The sequence below is a fragment of the Ursus americanus genome, chromosome 15, assembly GCF_024610735.1.
Source record: "Ursus americanus isolate L20-20 chromosome 15, mUrsAme1.1.p, whole genome shotgun sequence".
In the NCBI taxonomy this organism is placed as follows: Eukaryota; Metazoa; Chordata; class Mammalia; order Carnivora; family Ursidae; genus Ursus; species Ursus americanus.
This window is the reverse complement of record NC_142141.1, coordinates 24,067,589-24,086,312: the sequence shown is the minus strand read 5'-3', so window position 1 is coordinate 24,086,312 and position 18,724 is coordinate 24,067,589. Positions and strand designations below refer to the sequence as shown.

Below are 18,724 nucleotides of genomic sequence, written 5' to 3'. Positions count from 1 at the left end.
TCCCAAACTGAGCTCAGTAGCCGCCCCCACCCCAATCTGTTCCTCCTTTACCTTCCTCAGTCACTCAAGCCAGAGCGGCCTTTCCTGCACCCCCACATCTAATCTCTGAGCAGCACCTTGTGATTCCCCAGCCACCCCTCAGGTCCTTCTCCTCCTCTCCATGGCCTCTGCCCCTGGTCCGTACAGCCTCCCCATCTCTCACCCGACCACAGCCAAATCTTCCTGCCTCCCGTCTGGCCCCCTCCAACTCATTTTTCACCTGGCAGCCCAGAGATATATTTGGAAAATGCCAATCTGACCACTCCGTTCCACCCCTTTAAACTCTTCAACAGCCCTTTATAAAGCACACTTCCCTCTCGAAAAGCCTGCTGTGATCTGGCCCACCTGTCCGGCCTCCTCTCTCAGCCCCACCCTGCCCATCTCCGCTCTGTGGGCAAGTTCTGGCTCCGCTCGCAGAGCCCCTACCATCGCTACACACAGCGCGGCCTCTGCCCGCAACGCCTGTGCCCCTCTGCCCGGTGAGCTCCCACTAGCCTTCCAGGCCCAGATCAAATGTCTCCTCTGAGAACCACCTTCCCCCTCCCCCCATCCGCAGACAGAGCTGGTGGCACCCTCCCCTGGGTACTCCCAGAGCATTTCCCATCATGCACCGCAAAGGCTTATTTACGGGTCTGACTTAGGCCTGGCTGAACTCCTTGAGGACAGAGCCCTGCCTTATTTATCTTCTGTCCGTAGAGACTCAGTGTGAGAAGGTGGAGGGCGGGGGCAGGGGGGGAAGCAGAAGGAAGAAAGAGAGGCAGGAAAAAAAGAGGAAAGAAGAAATGAACAAGTCAAGCAAGGATATCAGGGGAAAATTCATTGATTCATGCATCCGTCCATCCATTCATTCATTCAACAAATACCTATTGAATTCCTATCAGGCCCCGTTCTAGGCACTAAGGATACAATTAGCAAGCTCAAGTGACTGGCAACTGACCCTCAGCGTTTCCAGGTGACTCTGCTGTGTGTGTGTGTGTGTGTGTCTGTGTGTGTGTGTGTGTGTGTCTGTGTGTCCATGTGTGTGCGAGCCCTTCTGTCTGCAAGGGCCTGCTGCCGGGGCACCTGTCTTCCCCGGGGCCTGGTGCTTTTAGCATCTGTCCCAGGATCCTGTTGCAGCCCGAAATAAGGCTGTGAGCCACAACAAGGCAGGAACGATTCTTGATTCCCGTCAGCTGAGGCCGGAGCTGGCTGCAAGGGCGCCCCCCCGCTCAGACTCCACCGAGGACCGCTAGCACCTACGTGACTACTCCGCTCTCAGCTTCCCGACAGCAGTGTTAATCTTGGGGGTCTGACATTCCCTCCTGCCCACTGTGGTCCCTCCACTCAGGTACCAGGATGCTAGGGGAGCTTGAGGAGCTATGGGGTGTGGGCAGAGGAGATGAGCCAGCTGCCAAAGCCCTAGTCCCCAAGCAGAGGAAGGGCCCTGCCAAGGGTCGGGGGAGCCTGGGGCCTCAAGGAAGCCTGTGCCTGATTTGGGACGGGAGGGAGCTGAGCTCTAGGTCACTCTAGGTTAACTGCGGAGGGGTGGCTGGGATTCAAGGTGGAAAGAAGCAATGGCTCTGCGTAGGACTTCAAGGTCTTTAGGCTGCAGAGGGAAGCAGGGCCCCTGATGGTAAGACGAGGGCACGTCCCAATGTCTGTGCATGTCTGTAAGGTCAGTGTTTCTCAAGAAACAGACCCGTGCACTGTGGACTCCTGAGCGGTCGCGGTTGGAACATTCTCTGTCAACTCAGGGTCCTCACCCCAAATGCAAGCAGACATGCTCAGATCTGGTACAGTTTGCGGGGTGGGGGACTGTGGAGCTAGCCCGACCTCCTTATGTTCCAGAGGCACGAGAGGAACTTAGGCACCAAGCTGGAGAGCTACTTGTTCACATTACGGGGGAAGAGGGACATGGATTAGACTCCTGTTTGCCCAACTCAGTGCCCACTGACCAGGGGCCATGTGTGGATGTGGGGTATAAACGTTTTTTCTAAAGGAAAGTGTGTAGAAAAATCTGGAAGCAAAGCACAGGGGTAGTCTGTCAGGAGGCTCAAAGGCTCTGCCTTCTCTCCTGAGGGCAAGTTGGGGAATCCGGACTTGGAACCTACAGGGTTCTCTAGGGCTCTGGACCTCATTTCATTTGTAAATCTCCTCCAAGATCGCTGGAAAGGGCCATGAGGTGCAAATAGAGAAGTAGGTAGAGAAGGGGTGAGGGAGAGCACCCTGTAAGTCGGCTGAGGGATGGGGCTTAGGGAAGGGGGTGATGGGTCTCTCAGCTTCCTTGGACCAGCCTGTGCCCTCAAGCCTCAGAGCCAAGTACTGGGGACAGAAGGACAGGACCAGCCTTGTAGATCCCAGTGTGGCCCCAGCCTAACAGCACATCCGTACCCCCCTCTCCGTGACTTAAACCTCTTTCAGCCTCTGATTAGAGCTCATCTACGCCAGTGGATGAGTCATCTGAGACCCCCACCTCCCCAACCCCTCGTGGCCCAGGGATTGCCCCCCGAAGAAAGAGTGCCTCCCTGGCTACATGGGAAGCAGATTTGTGTGGCCTCTAACACCTCCCTTGCCTTCCGGACCTCATTCTCCTCCTCTGCAACCAGAGACCCCAGAGCCCTGTCCAGCTCAGACTGCCCTTCCCTGAGACTAGGGGGGGCCAAGGCAGTTCAGTGCTGAGGCTAGGTGGATGAGGGACTGGGAGGGTGTCTGGCGAGGGATGGAGGGGGGCTGGCCCATTTGCAGGCATCTCTCTTCCACAGGATGATCCCTAAGGAGCAGAAGGGGCCAGCGATGGCTGCCGTGGGGGACCTCAGTGGACCAGGTAAGGTGGACTCAGCCCTTGTGCGTTCCTCAGACTCCATCCTTTCCTGGTACCCAAGTGTAGATAGGGCCTGTTGGCCTGGGGCCTGGGCAAACAGGTGTGAGGTCCAGGCCAGCCCTGAGGGAGCATTGTGGAATCTGCCACTTGGGTTGGGAAGCTTCCCGAAGTATTGGGGGGGGCCTTGCCCTGATGCCCACATGCCCAGAGGCTGAGACTGAATGCCTTACACTGCGCCCTGGGCCTAACTAAGTCCTTACCTCAGCCCCAGATTGAGCACTGACGGCTCTCATCCCAGTTCCTGCCCTAACTGTGGCCCCAAGCTCCCCCAGCACTTGCCCTTGCTTCCTGTCACCGTGGGCCTCCCGGAGACCCCGTGGCAGGAGACAATTGTCGGGGGAGGGTGGGGACAGGCTGGCCAGAGCAGGCTCCCCTGTGTGACTCAGACCATTTCACTTAAAAGTTGGCTCGCCCAATGAAGAAATCAGCTAAAATGCATGTTTATCACCAATAAAAGACCCCTCCGGAACTCTCGGCATAATTGTGGAGTCTGTTAATTTGGCCCTACTTCAGAGCATTGCAAGTATTTTATTTTTTTTTTAATTTAAAAGATTTATTTATTTATTTATTTATTTATTTATTTGAGAGGGTGATAGAGAGAGTGTGCACACAGAGGCAGAGGGAGAAGCAGACTCCCCAGTGAGTGTGGAGCCTGACGTGGGGCTCGATCCCAGGACCCCAAGAACATGACCTGAGCTGAAGGCAGATGCTTAACTGACTGAGCCACCCAGGCTTGAAATGGGGATTTCAAGTATTTTAAGACAAATTCGACTAGGTCAGGGCTCTCGTCCCACAGTGTGAATGATAGTGAGCGGTGCTGTTGGCTGGGAAATGCAGATTCCCAGCAGCCACCCCCAGGATCCCGATTCGGTGGACCAGGGGACGAGGCCAGACATGCGCCTTTGAGACAAGTGCCCGGGCTTCCAGAGCACGTGGACAGAGACCCGCGTTCCGACAAACCGTGCTGTAAGGACGCCGCTGCGGTTTTGCCCCATGCAACTTCTAAGTGTTTCGTCCTCTTCTATGACTGTATGCCGGAGTGGTCCTAACCTATTTTGTGCGTCCTTGCCTCCTTTGGTGGCATCAAGTTTCTTTCTTTCTTTTTTTTTTTTAATTTCGTGATTTCGGGTGCTCACATCCGCCACCTCGTGAGGTATTGGGGCTCTAACTAGAAGAAGCAGGCAATGCGCTCTCTCTCCCTTGGCTAAGTCATTAATTAACTACAGTCGTCCAGATGTGGGCACATATCATTTATGCCAGACCGGAAACACATGAACGGTTGGCCGTTGCTAGGGTATTAAGATAATTTTGAAACTAAAGAAAAATAGAAAGAAAAAGCCTCTCATGGTCTTACCGTGAAAAGACAGCCACTGTAAGGTAATAATAACACCAACGCCGTTATTATGCACTTACTGTGTGTCAGAGCCTGTGCTAAGAGCGTCAGTGCTTCAGGTTACAAAACCCTCGCAGCTCTGTCAGTTAGATATTGTCGCCCCGTTTTGCTGTCGAGAAAGCCGAGGTTCAGAGGAGCTAGGTGGCCACGTATCTAATAGCTGGTGGAGCTGAGACTGGACTCCAGATCTCTCTGTCTCCAGATCTGTTTCTTTACGACACGGTTGCACAAATAATACATCCCGTTTTAAGATATTCAGACAAAACAGACATGAATGACTTTGAAAGCGAAAGTTCCTCATATTGGGACCATCTGGAGATAACCACTGTTAACATATTTGTGTAAACCCATCTTCTGTTCATATATAAACATATTTATACAAACGCATATACATGTAGGCTAAGTACTCTACGCTGTGTTCTTCAGCTTCCTTTTTTTTTTTTTTTCACTTAGCAGCCTACCACAGACTTCTTTCCATCCCGGTACGATCTATCTCGCTGCCCCCTCCTCTTGCTCCCCAGCATGTAATGCATTAAGTATATTGATACATGCACACTTTACTGGTGGTCACGCCGGTTCACCTCAGGCGGGACCCTTAGGAGCAGAGCTCGGATTCTCAGACAAGTGACTTATTGAGGTCACGCCCCCAAGAACAGGGAAAGGACGGAAGCAGGATAGGGCAGGGGGAATTGCTAGGCAAGGATGTGGGCTCAGCTGTCAGCCCAGGTTCAGTCTGATCCCGTGGGGACTTCAGCAAGGGGGCCGTGAGCACTTCCGCTCTGCGGGGCAGCGCTCTGCAGAAGGGGGCAGTGGTGACCTGAGCCACTGACGAAGGGCATCTGGGCAGCACCCCCCAACACTGATGCGTGGGTTTCACAATCTGAAACCTCGGTGTGGTCAACAGCCTTCTATCTCTATCTTCAGGCATGTTTATTCAACTTTTCTCCCGAAGAATGAATGCCTAGAAATAGAACTGTTTCATCCAATAGATTTTACCTATAACTTTTTTTTTTTTAAATATTGAGCTCAATTCATCTTGTCGTATTTGACAATATGATGCCAGGGGACTTTTGATTATGTATTGAGATATAAATAGTCTTTCATGCTCTTAGTATGCAATATCTTTTTCTTGTTAAAAAAAAATAGTGCAATTTTCAGCCCTTCTCTTCCTACATCCTATACATAGTCACAACTGATATTCGGCATGTCTCCAGGCAGATTTTTCAATGTATGCATAAACATATAGTACTTACTTTTTTTTAAATAAATGAGTGGGATCTTAGAATACAATTCTTCTGAAACCTACTTGCCCCCTCTTAACCTGCAATGGAATCTCTTTCTGTTCCTAACATGTAGGAGGTCCTCTCTCTATATTTGCTGAAAGAATTAAAAAACCCATCAGCCTCCTTTTTTAAAAGCCTGTTTTGGATTCCATTGAATGGAATAAATCACAGCACCTGCAAGGCCCCCCACCCCATGCTGCCTGGCAGCCCCGTCCATCTCCCTGTCCCCTATGACTCACTTAGACCCTAGTGGCAACCTCTGTCCCCAAACTCCCAATGCCTCCTCCCCCATCCTCCTTCTCAGCTGATGACCTTGCTTCCTATTGCACTGAGAAGAGTGAAGGAACCAAAAGAACAGCTCTGCAAGCTCCCTCCTCCACATCGGGCCCTGTGCTCACATTCTCGGTTTTCCTTCCCCCTGTGAAGGATGACCTCTCCCGGTCACCCCCCACCCCCCCGCCCAAGGACATTCTTCCAGTCGGTCTGCCCTGTCTCTATTGCATTGTCAAAATGTCCCATCAGCTAGAAAACATGCTTTTATTTCTCCCTCTTAAAAACAAACCTTCATCTCTTCATTCTACCACTGCCTCGGTCCTCAGAGCACAACCCCTCAAAGCTGTTGTTTGTATTTTCTCGCCTCCTCTCTCTTGCTAACATTTTATTAAGCTCATTTCCAAACACACAAAAATAGAGAGTGCAAATCCCCATGGCCCTGCTTTCGTTCCCAGAGTCCAGAGCAAACCCCGAAGAGCCTGTCATTTCATTCCCTCCATACTCCAGGATGCACCAAAAATAATAAAGAGGACATTTCCTTACACGCCACAAAGATGTTAGCACCCTGAACAAAATGAGCGATTTTGATTTAATACCAGCTAATAACCAGTCCCACAGTTACCTTTCTCCGATTTTCTAGTTCAGGCTAATGAGGCTCCAAGGACCGCTGTTTATTTGGTGGCCACGTCTCTCCAACCTCCTTGAATCTGCAAGCCCCACTCCTGCCCCACCCTTTTTTTTTTTTTTTCCAGGTCATTCACTCCTATAAAGAACCCAGGCCAGCTGCCCTATAAAAGATCTCACATTCTAGATTTGGTTCACTGCTTCCTCGAGGTGTGGATAGAATGTTCCTCTGTCCATTTTCTCTTTAACACTTTCCAATCAGGTTTTCACACCCAAACACTCCACAGAAACTACTTTCGTGAAGACGGCCAGCAACAACGCCCCGACCCGAAGGAGGGTGGTCAGTGTTCGGCTCCGTGAGCACTCCGTCTTCCCGAAACGCTCTTATCACTCGGTTTCCAGGGCACCACCCTCCGGCTTTCCTCCTGCCTCACTGGGCGCCCCTTCCCAGGCTCCGTGGCTGCTTCCTCACCTCTTGGGTCTGGATGCCGGCGGCCCGGGCTCAGGCTTCGGATCTCTTTCCCCTCACACCCCCGGTGATCTCATCCAGCCTCCCGGCGCTAAACCCCATTTATAGAGCTGGAACACGAACCTCCGGGTAGCCGATGTTGGAGGTGGACGGCTCTGGCCATGCTGTCCACACATATTCTTTTCCTACCGGTGTCCTCACCCCTCTGTCACCCCTTTCCCCCCAAAGCCTCCCCTTGCTGTGGGTATTTTGCCGGCAAGGGAAACACAAAGGATAGGGATGGGTCCCCAAACTATTAAGGACAGCCGTCAGCCCTGGAAACCCTCTACATGGCTATCGCGATGAGTCCTAACTCTGAGAAACGAGGTAAAGGTAATTGTCTTCATCAAACAACAAACAGTAAATACCATTTGTAAGTTCACGATGCCCCAGTTTTTAGCTCACGTGAGTTTCTCCTGTGAGTGCTAGCTCCCATATCTGGCCCCCTCCTCCTTGGATTCTCCGCTCGGACCTCTGCAAGCCTCTTCAAACCTTATAAGCCCAATTCTGTAGGCAATTAGGGGAATCTGAATGTGGATTAAACATTATATAAAACAAACCAAAAAAATGTGTCCACTTGCACAGGTGGAGATCTTTAACTGATAAAAGCAAGTTACAAAGCAAGTGTAACTATGACTTCGTTTTGGCTGAAAACTCATACATGCGTATATAGGCTTTTTCTTATAGGATTTATTTTATTTTAGGGAGAGAGAGAGAGCACGTGAGCAGGGGGAACTGGGGTGGGCAGGGACTCGTTCAGCACACATCTAGCTGTGCGTGGATCCCAGGTGGGGCTTGACCCCAGGACCCTGAGATCATGACCTGAGCTGAAATCAAAAGTCAGACACTTAACTGAGCCACCCCGGCGCCCCTCATACATGAATATATAGTCTTTGAAAAAGATATGAATGGATATACACTAAGGTGTTAAAAGTGGCAACCTCTGGGTGATAGAAATGGTATTTTTCTCTTTTCCCCTTAAATCTGTATTTTCTAACTTCCTTCAGTGTATATGTATGTATATATATATATATATGCTATTTATATAATAATAAAAGTTTATTTTAAAATTGAAAGAACACATGTCTAACACTGAGCTCCTGCTCTTTCCCCATCTCATCCTCCCTCTGCCCTCCCCATCTCAGTGAGTGGCTGCTCCCAGGACGAGGACGGAGTGGCTCAGGCCAGAAACCTCCCCTCCTCCCCTGGCAGAGCTCACACCCGTGGCTTACTGTTAGAAGATTAATCTAGAATCTGACCATTTCTCACGACTCCCACCACTATGGGCAAAGAACTGCAGAGGAAATTCATGGAATAAATACAAATGGCCAAAGACATCTGAAATGGAGCTCAGTTTCACTGAGTGTCAAACACATGCAAATTAAACTCTGAGGTCTCATTTCTGGCCCCCAGGGAGGCAAAGATGCCACAGGATGGTGCCACCCAGCGTCAGCAAACGCAGGGAGAAAGCGGCATCCTCATGCACCCTGGAGAGTGCTCGGAGGAGGTCGCCCTTAGAGGCCGGCAGCCCCGAGTGTCCCGGGGGTTTGGTGGTAAGAGCTCACTCTGGCCTCTCCGGGCAGAACCCTTGCTGGACCTGGGCAAGAAGCTGAGCGTGCCCCAGGACTTGATGATGGAGGAGCTGTCGCTGCGCAACAACAGAGGGTCCCTCCTCTTCCAGAAGAGGCAGCGCCGTGTGCAGAGGTTCACCTTTGAGTTTCCAGCCAGCCCGCGGGTGGTGAGTTAGCCCCCGTTGTGCTTACAGGGGAACTGAGGCCCGGAGAGGGCCAGGGGCTAGCCTAAAGTTGAACAGCGAGCCAGATGAGGACGTCTGGCCCCTGGGGAATCCCTCCAGCTCCAGCTGGAAAGGCGGTGATGTTCCCATCAGATGGAGGCCCTGACTTGCCCTGTGATCCTAGAGAAGTGGTATCTCTCGAGGCATGTCTCCCCAGAGACAAAACTTACAGTGGAATGGGCCGGGCGAGCTGTGGGGGAAGGGGTTCTGGCTCCTACAGAAAGTGCTCTGGGCTGAATTTGCAGTGAGCAGGATTTAGGTTAGACTTGAGCTTTACCTAAGACAGAAAACACAGAACTCTTTCTCTTCTTGCCCCTAGAAGAAGGAAAAGGCCAGAAAAACGGTCTGCTGGTAGAGACAGGAATGGCTTATCCTCAGGCTTCAAAACATCAGCAGGTGGTTGCAGTGACTTGGAATGAACTTGGGGCCACTCCACTCGTACTCCAATTTCTGGACTAAACGGGGTGGCTGAGAGGGGACGATGTGGCAGAGTGGAGAAGAGTAAAGACAACGAAACACCTACCCTTGCTAGCCAAGCACTTCACATGTGTCATCTCGTTTAACGCTCATAGAGCCTTATAAGCTAGACGTTATCAACACTACTCCCATTTTATAGATAAGGAAACTGAGACTTAGGACGGTTATCTGCCCAAGGTCAGTATTAGAATAGCACCTAACATACAGAGAGCATTTCTCTGTCCCAGGCACTGCGATTAGCACCCTATGCTATTAATTCAACCCCTCAACGTCCCTGGGATGTGGGCACTAAGATTATGCACCCCCCTTTTTGGTGGAGGGAAAACCCTGGCCCCTGGCTGTACTGAGCCTCCCTGCGGTCTGTTTGTCCCCACAGATCGTGGATGGAAGCACCAAGGGGAAGGTGACAGGATCGAAGGTGACAGGAACAGCAGAGCTGGGGACGGTAAGCGTTCTGGGAGCCCCTGCAAGAGGGGAAGCTGGGGGGAGGGGGCAGTCCGCTCTGTGCGGTAGTCCATGGCCTCTGAGCACCCGCCCCTGTGCCCAGGTTGCCAACGGCCTCGAGGTGCAGAACTGCCGCTCTGAGCTCCACACCTTCCCAGCCTCATCCGGGGGCCCCGAGGACGCCCAGTCTGCAGCCTTCCCCGCAGAGCGTGCCCGCAGCCCCAGCGCCCTGGCACCTGGTGAGTGCCTCCCAGGTCCTGGGACCGGGGCTGGGGGACCAGAGCCCCGGAGTGCTCCACCATGGGGCAGGAACCAGCACCCAGAGAGCAGCTAGTCTACCTCCCCCACCCCCCTGCACCCCACCACAGACCTAACACAAGCCCAGAGAGGTGCAGCGATGCCCCCAAGATCACACACTGAGCCAGAGCGTACGCCCCAACTCTCAATTCCCCTGTCCCAGCCCTCTTTGCTTCCAGGGGTGGGGAAGGATCGGTCCCTTTGCTGCAGCAACTCTGGCATTATATTCACCCCTCCCCCATCCCAGCTCCAGGCTTCCCTCCCCCAACCGTATCTGTGGGGTGGGCAGGAGTGGGGGCTGAGGGAGAAAAGAACCCAGCCGCCCCCCCCACCCGCCGCCTGCCTGCTCCCCCATGAGCCTTGCTCCATCTGCAGGCTATGCCGAGCCACTGAAAGGCGTCCCACCAGAGAAGTTCAACCACACAGCCATCCCCAAGGGCTACCGCTGCCCTTGGCAGGAGTTCATCAGCTACCGGGACTACCAGAGCCATGGCAGAAGTCACACCCCCAGCCTTTTCCAGTATCGAAATTTCAACAAGTAAGGTGGTGGGGGGGCAGCTTGGGGAGACATTGCTAGGGTGTGCAGGTGCCTGTCCCAACACAGCAGTGGCTGCATTTCCTGAGCCCGTTCACGTGCCAAGCTCTATCGAACACTTACACGTCGACTGAGCTCTTGTTAGGACTGAATAGAACTCTTGCCCCGGCACATAGTAGGTGCTCAGGAAGTGTACGGGGAATGAATGGGTGACTGTGCCACACATCTTGTTGGTTTCTCCGCACAACGGGGTGGGGAGGCGCCGCAGCTTTTCCTATTCTGCCGGGGAAGGCACCCGCCCAGGAACATCGACCACCCGCCCACAGTCTCGAAGCAAGGAAGCGGCGGGTGTGGGATCCACGTCTGTGCCTGTCCGACTCCAGAGCCCGGTTTCTTGCTTCCTCCCTGTTGTGTGCCGTCTCTTTGACGCGTGTTCCTCCCTGGGTGGGGCCCCGATCTCACTAGTCCTAGATCAGCTCAGCCTTTTTCTCACTTTCCTCAAAGGTCTGGAAGAGGCCTAGAGATGGCTTTGAGGAGCATTGAAGTAGGGATTTGCAGTGAAACACTGGACGCCAGGCGTGAGAGCTGCAGAGGAGCGGCCTGTACTATTTAGAGCATGGGGCCTCAATGTGGCCTCACATGCAGACTCCTTGCCAGACCTTGGGCAAGTGACTTGACCTCTCTGAGCCTCTATTTCCCCATCTGTAAGATGAGACTATTACAGTATCTACTTTGTAAGATTGTTGTGAGGATGGCATGAGAAGCAGTAGGCAAAGTTTCTAGCAAGTAATAAGCTCTCAAAAAGCAGTAGCCGTTAGTATTAGTCTTGGTAGTAGGATTAGTTACAGGCTGAAATAATGGTTGCCAAAGCTAATAGGGAGAACTGGAGACAGATACATTTAGTGTTCTTCCCCAGGGGTCCAAAGACAAATCAGAGGAGTCAAGACAGGAGCCTGGCACAGGAGGAAGGTCTTGGACGGGGGGGGTGCATTTCACTGCAGTGGGCTTCCTCAGTCTGATGCTGTTTCTGAAAAATGCTCCTCTGGCTTGGGCTGCTTTAAGTGAGAACAAGGAGGGTCCGCAGGCAGAGGCCATGGTCCAGCTCTTCTGGTACTTACTCTGACCCCATGCGAGACTGTCTGACAACTGGGGGTGATCAGCCCTGAGAAGAGACTTCTCAGAAGGGAGGGAACTCCCTCAAACAGCTGAGAGTCAGGGAGGGCCCTGACGGGAAGAACCGTGCCCGACAGGAACCCTGGGAGCCACGGGCCATTGGCAGGCATTCTGGGGTCTCTGCCAGGAGAGACTGTGTTCTCTCTCCTCCTGGGGCCCTCAGCCCCTACCTGCCCAGCTGTTTGAAACCCTCAGCAGACATTCCGTCCTGGGGGCCGGCTTCCAGGCTGGCCCCATCCATCTCACACTGCAGCTAGGACAGGAGGAAGCACATTCCCATCTGCAGAAGGAGGGCCTCAGGGGGCCCTGAGCCCAGGCCCTCCTTTAAGACAGAAGAGCCAACTGAGGCCGAGACGGGGGTGAGCAGCAGTGTTAGCGGCCAAGCTGCGCTAAGGACCCAGGGCTCTGGGCTTGCAGTCAAGGGCTGGACCGTGAGGCCTGTGCCGCTTGGAAACTGCCCAGCCGACTCCCGCTGGGCCTGGCTGTTGCCGCCACAGCTGGGGTGGTCCGGGCAGACCCGCTCTCCTGGCTGGAGCCCAGGCCCTGGCCCGAGGCCTGCCTTTCTACCCCAGGGGCAAGCACTCCCCCATTCCCACCGCTCCCAGGCTTCGAGGAAAACACTACATGAGCAACGCTTTTTAAGGTTTCTTAAGATGAAAAAATAGTTTTAAAATAACATACTTACATTCTCTTACACACACACACACACACACACACACACACACAACTACAAATAAAGAGAGGGCCCTTTGTTCAGCCTCCTCCAATCCCAGTTTCCTTCCCAAATTCCCAAAAGTAACACTGTGGTCCGGCTGGTGTGTATGTTTTCAGATCATTCTCTCCCAGCATGCTCCAGTCCTATAGTGGATGGCATTGTGTTACGTGTATGTGTGCGTTTTAATACTTTGTATCTCATTCTGTAACTTGCTTGCCTTTTTGACCTTTTGAAATCTGTCCTACTTAATACACACAGACCTTTCCATTCCCTTTAAGCTGCTGGACGGTACCCCACCATGCGAATACACCACATCTGTCTTGTCTGTGTCTCTGCCAGTGGACATCCGGGCGGTTTCTGGTTTGTCACCACTCACTGCTCATACCCGTGTCTTCGTGCGTGCGTGCGTGCACGTGCTTCCCTAAGCCCTGTGCTTACAGGTGCAATCGCTGGTTCCCACAGTTTGCCCATTTTTAGATTAAGAAGATCCCGCAACTTGTCCAACGTAGCAGTTGTCCAATTTACCCTCCGACCAGCAGTCTTGGAGTGAAACTGCCCCACCATCTCACCGATTCTGTCCCATTGTCAAATTATTTCCTCTCACCAATCTTATGGGTGAGAAGTGGCGTGTCTCTGTTATCATTTGCATTTCCTGATTCTCGGTGCTCTTTCTAACCCTCTCTTCCCTCTCCGGTCTGGGGTATATTGTTCTGAGGGGAGATGAGGAGAGGAAGGAAAAACCTCATTTCAGCTCTACTGCTTTCTGGCGCTTACTCAAGGGGAACCTAGAGTTTTCCCTAGGAACAGCCAATTCTAGCTTTGAAAATGTCATTCCTATCTCCAAGCACCAAGCCATCCCCACTAGAGGCAGACCGGGGAATGGGCAGAGCTGGAGAAACCTGTTAAAGATAATATAAAGCCTTGCCATATAGGTGGGGAAACAGGCCCAGAGGGAGGCAGGGAGGGGGCCCCACATGGTGACCCGCCTGTCAGTGCTCTGCCATCCCGTGCTCTCCCACACAGCCCACCTCTCCTGCTGCTCTTCTCTCCCCAGGACCCCGGTGCCCTTTGGAGGACCCCTGGTGGGGGAGACCGTTCCCAGGGCAGGCACCCCCTTTGTCCCGGAGCTCATCAGTGGCTTGGAACTCCTTCGCCTCAGACCCAGCTTCAACAGAGTGGCGCAGGGCTGGGTCCGCAACCTCCCCGAGTCCGAGGAGCTGTAGCCTCAGCCTGAATATTCAATTCCCCTGTCTCGGTGTTCGGGTAACATCTTGGAGTCAAGACTTCTAGACAGCACTTCACAGTTCGTGAAGGGTCTTCACACACAAAACCTTATTGCAAATGGCCTCAAAGGCCACAAAGTTCAGTAGTCCCCAAATGGGGTGTGTTTCAAAATTTCTGGGGGATGATGTTTTGCATACAGATTTCTGGCCTGCCCCTGACTTGCAGCACTCAAACCCCCTGACTTGGGGAATTTCTATTAGTAGCCAACACTCCCAGGTGATTCCAGTGAAACTTGTTCATGGTTTGAGTCTTTAGGCATCCACGCCACCAGTGAATTCACACCCATGCCTCCACTCTTCCCTGCTCGTGGACTCTAGCTTACACTCCCGACAGGGAGCTTGCTAGCAGCCCATTTACCTGTGGATAACTCTGACAATTAGAAACTTTTTCCTTTCATTGAGATGCAGCTTTAAACATTTGCTAAGTGCGGACTGTGCGCTGGCCGCCCTGCCAGCCCCGGGGACAGCGTGCGGCGAGTGGCCCGGGCCCTGGCCTAGGGGAAGACAGGACGGTAGGCAAGACAGATCTGTAAAGCAGTAGATGGCGTTCATTTTCCCCGCAGCACACTGACAGCAGAGGAAGAAAGTGCCGTGAGCAGGATGTGTCCCCTGGGGATGGGGTGGGACTCCGGGAAGCTTCTCAGAGACTTTGAGCAGGACCCCAGAGGAGGAGTGAGAGCCACCGAGGGCAGTGGGAGTGACGGAGGGCGTTCCTGCTGAGTGGACCAGCATGTGCAAAGTGTGGAGTTATGCACAGGAGGAGGTGTTCTAGAGAAAGGGGGGAGGGCTGTGTTAGAGGCGTCAGTGAGGGCCAGCACTGTGGGGGCTTTACTAAGGAGATGAGGGCAGATTTTAAGCTGGGGAGTGATGGGTCTTGCTATGTGGGGCACAGATCGGTGAGGACTAAGGCCAGAAGCCAGGAAGCCTTCAGGGAACAAGGTCTAGACTAGGGAAATGGCCATGGGATGGAAAGAAGGGGCACCCTCTGTGCACCTTACAGGTCAGGTGCAATGTGGGGCCCCTGTAAAGTCTCCTTCTTTCTTTTCTTCTTCCACTCACCGTCCTGTGCAAGCCTCAGGGTTAATCTTGTCCTAGTCTCCACAGCGCTAGTTCAGGGCTGTATCCAGCTCACTAGGAAAAGGAGAGAAAGGAATGCCTCCTTAGCTCAACTGACAATGAGGACAATGACAATGATGGTGGTGGCGGCTGCTTTTTATTGGGTGCTTCAGTGCTTGGGCTGGTGGCAGATTCTCTACAATCCTATTTCTTATTTTCAGTTCAACCCCAAGGGAAAGGTATTGTCCCATTTTACAGATGTGGATATCCAGGCTCAAAAGATGTGGCTTGTCCAGGGACAGAGCCAAAATGGGAATGTCCAATTCCAGTGGCTGTCCCTTTTCACCTCACTGGGTGCCCAGGCCAATGCCCACTCGCTCTGGAACCATCTAAGCATGGTGTCCTGCCTTAGGGCTTAGAGGTGAAAAGTGTAGGTTGGGAAGTCAGACTGGATGGGATGGGCTCAAACTGCTACTGCTAGCCGTGTGAACTTGAGCAAGTCATTTCTCACCGGTAGCCTCCATCTCTCCACCTGTGAGATGAGGACAAGGCCAGAAGGCCCTGGGTAGGGCTGTTGTGAGCACAGTGATGGACACATACCTAAGAAGACTTCGGTCATTATTAGACTTCATGCAGCTACTGCTCTTGACTGGAAAAGATGTTCTTGCTCTTGAGAAGCTGGCTGCAAGATGTCATCAGGGTCGGTAAAACTTAAGCTGGAAGGAAAGCCTCTGATTACTGTAGGGCTCCCTGTGGACGTGGACATGGAATTACCTCCCTCTGCCTCCTCCCTGACTCCCTCTCTTGGGGAGATGAGAAGGGGAGAAATCCAGCCAGTTCTCAGGGTGCCTGGGATAGCGGTTACATTTTCCTTTTGTTCTGGACTTTCACTGCACCCCACACCATCTCGAGGGCCAGCAGAGTATTAGACTTGCCTGCCATTGGTGTGTTGTCTTGAATTGAGGGGCTGCTGTTGAAAGCCATGTCTGCATGAGCTGAAAAGCAACCATGAAAGTGTCTGACACATAGAGGAGAGGATCTGGACTACCTCGGATTGGCTCTACTGTGTTCTGGACGGCGATGGCTGCCACGAGCTACAGGAGAGGAGAGCCTGCTGCACCCGAAAGCAAATCCACATTTTTTCTTCTGATAATGTGACTTTCACTGATGTTGTTAAAAAAAAAAAAAAGGAATGCTTATTACCTAAAAAACAAGTAAAATGTGGAAAGATTGGCCCACATAGCTCCTCCCAGGCTCGTAGACTTCCCAGCCCCCTGCACTCTGCCTCATCCCCACGTATGGGAGGTAACCGTGCGTGACCTTCTAGAACTCTAGAATTGTTTGAATAAATATTTGTGTGTATAAATGCATAGGTACAAAAATATGTCTTTGTTTAATGGGCTCCTACTGTATGTGCTATTCTGTATTTTGCATATGTATTCAACAATAAGTGAAATACGGATCCTGAAAATGCAGGCCAGTAACCTTTCACGTAACTTGTGGGCCTAGCGAGCCCTTCATATAAAATCCAATTCTTTGCCTGTTCATAGAAAATTCTATGCTTTTGGCCGTTCTGTTCCTTACCTAAATGAAATCATACAGTGATATGGAAACGAAAAGGACCGAGAGCAGCCAGGACGTTGGGAGAGCAGACATGAGCTATGGCAGCGATGAGCGGAGATGAGCTGGGTTCCACGTAGCGGCGTGGACGCAGCGGACACAATCGGCAGGCAAAGGAAGGCGGACACAAACGTGTGTGTGTGCTGTTGCAGGGAAGGGTTTGTGCAGAAGTCGGGACGGGGTTAGCTGTGGGAGGGAGGAAAGGCTGGTGATTGTGAAGGGATACAATGCTTCTGGGGAAAGCGGGACAATTTCCGTTGCTGGGCTCGGGTGACTGTTACACAGGTGTTCACGCTAGAATAATTACCTTCGGTTGTATATCTGTATTTTACACACTTGTTCTGTACATGTGTTATATTTCACCAAACAATCCCTCCTTTTAAAAAGTGGATGGACAAATCAGTAAGGTGAAGAGACAGTATGAGAGAGAAATTAAAAAGACATGGAGAATACAATGAGAGTGTCTGACAGTACTGATAGGAATTCCAGAAGATGCTTTAAAATGACTGGGTTTTCTCCAGATTTGATAAAAGACATAAATTCACACCATCCTCACCCCGTCATGGGAAGGGATATTAATCCACACTTAAGAACCACTGTATTGAGGGGCGCCTGGGTGGCTCAGCCAGTTGAGCCGTTTAGCATCTGCCTTCAGCTCAGGTCATGATCCCCGGGTCCTGGGACCCAGCCCCACATCGGGCTCCCTCCCTCAGGGGGGAGTCTGCCTCTCCCTCTCACCCCTCGCCCTGCCCTTCTTCCCTCCCCCACTCGAGCTAGCACTCACGTTCTCTTTTTCTCTCTCAAATAAAACCTTAAAAAAAAAAAAAAAAGAATCACTGTATTGAAATTGTGGAACTCCAAAGTCACAGAGAAATTTCAAGAAAGTTGAAATCACCTACAAATTACCCAGATGAAAAAGCTAGATTACTTATAAAAGAATGACATTTAAAATGACAGCAATAATAGAAAAATATCTTCAGGGGCAACTGGGTGGCTCAGCCATAGACGTCTGCCTTCGGCTCAGGTCATGATCCCAGGGTCCTGGGATCGAGCCCCGCATCGGGCTCTCTGCTCAGCGGGAAGCCTGCTTCTCCCTCTCACACTCCCCTTGCTTGTGTTCCCTCTCTCGCCATCTCTCTCTGTTAAATAAAAAAATAAAATCTTAAAAAAAAAAAAAGAAAACTATCTTCAAGAAGTGAGAGCAAAATAAACTCATTTTCAGACAAATAAGTAGTATGAGAATTTCCCACTAACTTTAGGAAGGATCCAGAAAAAAAGTATAGCCTCTAAGAAGCAATGGTGAGCACAGAGATCAGTTCAATAGCTGGCGGGAAGGGTTAAAAAGAAGCAATTAAAGGGACATGAATTAAAGTTATAAATACGTTTAAATATATCAGTTGTCATAATAAATGTAAATGTATACAACTCACCAACTTAAAGACACAGCTCTATGCTTTTCACAAATAGCACTTCTGAAAATATGACATGGAGGCAAACTAAAGCAATGGAAAAGGATAAAGCAGTTAGACGTTGTCCCAAAGAAATGAGATCTAGTCATAGGAACATCAGACAGGGAGACCTCCTGGCAAAAAGCATTATTGTGATAAAGAGGACCCTTACAGAATGATAAGTCCATAGGCATAGTGGAAGATTCAACACGGTTCTTTCAATTATTGATCAGTCATCAGACCGGGTGAGGATATAGGAAATTTGTGCAATAAAATGAAAATGTGGAATCCTGCACTACCAAATTAGAGAATACTCATTATTTTCAACTGCTATGAAACACTTCACAAAATGAACACACAAAATTTAAAACTTCTGTGCATCAAAGAATCCTTTTTTTTATTATGTTCAGTTGGCCAGCATATAGTACATCATTAGTTTCTGATGTAGTGCTCAACGATTCATTAGTTGCGAATAACACCCAGGCTCATCACCACACGTGCCCTCCTTTATACCCATCACCTGGTTACCCCATCCCCCCTTTATACCCATCACCCGGTTACCCCATCACCCGGTTACCCCAAACCCTCAGTTTGGTTCCCAGAGACCACAGTCTCTCATGGTTTGTCTCCCTGTCTGATTTCTTCTTCAGTTTTCCCTCCTTCCCTTAAGGTCCTCCACACTATTCCTTATGTTCCACATATCAGTGAAACCATGTAATTGTCTTTCTCTGCTTGACTTACTTCACTTAGCATAATCCCCTCCAGCTCCATCCATGTCGATGCAGATGCTGGGTATTCGTCCTTTCTGATGGCTGAGTAATATTCCATTGTATATATGGTCCACATCTTCTTTATCCGTTTGTGTGTTGAAGGGCATCTCGGCTTCTTCCACAGTTTGGCT

At 51.2% G+C, this 18,724-nt stretch overlaps 1 protein-coding gene across 3 annotated transcripts; it reads left to right on the top strand.

Annotated features, from left to right (window-relative positions):
• Positions 1-704: 704 nt before the first annotated feature.
• Positions 705-16,125, top strand: MYOZ3 (myozenin 3). Of its 3 annotated transcripts, XM_045815333.2 has the most exons (8): positions 705-991; positions 1,212-1,366; positions 2,781-2,842; positions 8,564-8,718; positions 9,629-9,697; positions 9,800-9,935; positions 10,369-10,531; positions 13,471-16,125. In XM_045815333.2, exons 3-8 carry the CDS (start codon positions 2,782-2,784, stop codon positions 13,637-13,639), a joined length of 753 nt encoding a protein of 250 aa, XP_045671289.2. In that variant the 5' UTR covers positions 705-991; positions 1,212-1,366; position 2,781; the 3' UTR covers positions 13,640-16,125. The 3 variants fall into 3 exon arrangements, with proteins under 3 accessions (XP_045671289.2, XP_045671290.2, XP_087723978.1); XM_045815334.2 differs by lacking the exon at positions 1,212-1,366; XM_087867852.1 differs by lacking the exons at positions 705-991; positions 1,212-1,366 and adding an exon at positions 1,577-1,651.
• Positions 16,126-18,724: the final 2,599 nt, after the last annotated feature.

What these genes read in the sequence shown, in the direction of transcription:
- MYOZ3 (XM_045815334.2), top strand. Translation starts at nt 2,782, where the DNA reads ATGATCCCTAAGGAGCAGAAGGGGCCAGCGATGGCTGCCGTGGGGGAC. An exon ending in TTCCAGCCAGCCCGCGGGTG is followed by an intron (nt 8,719 to 9,628) that starts GTGAGTTAGCCC and finishes TTGTCCCCACAG; the next exon opens with ATCGTGGATGGAAGCACCAA. An exon ending in CCCCAGCGCCCTGGCACCTG is followed by an intron (nt 9,936 to 10,368) that starts GTGAGTGCCTCC and finishes CTCCATCTGCAG; the next exon opens with GCTATGCCGAGCCACTGAAA.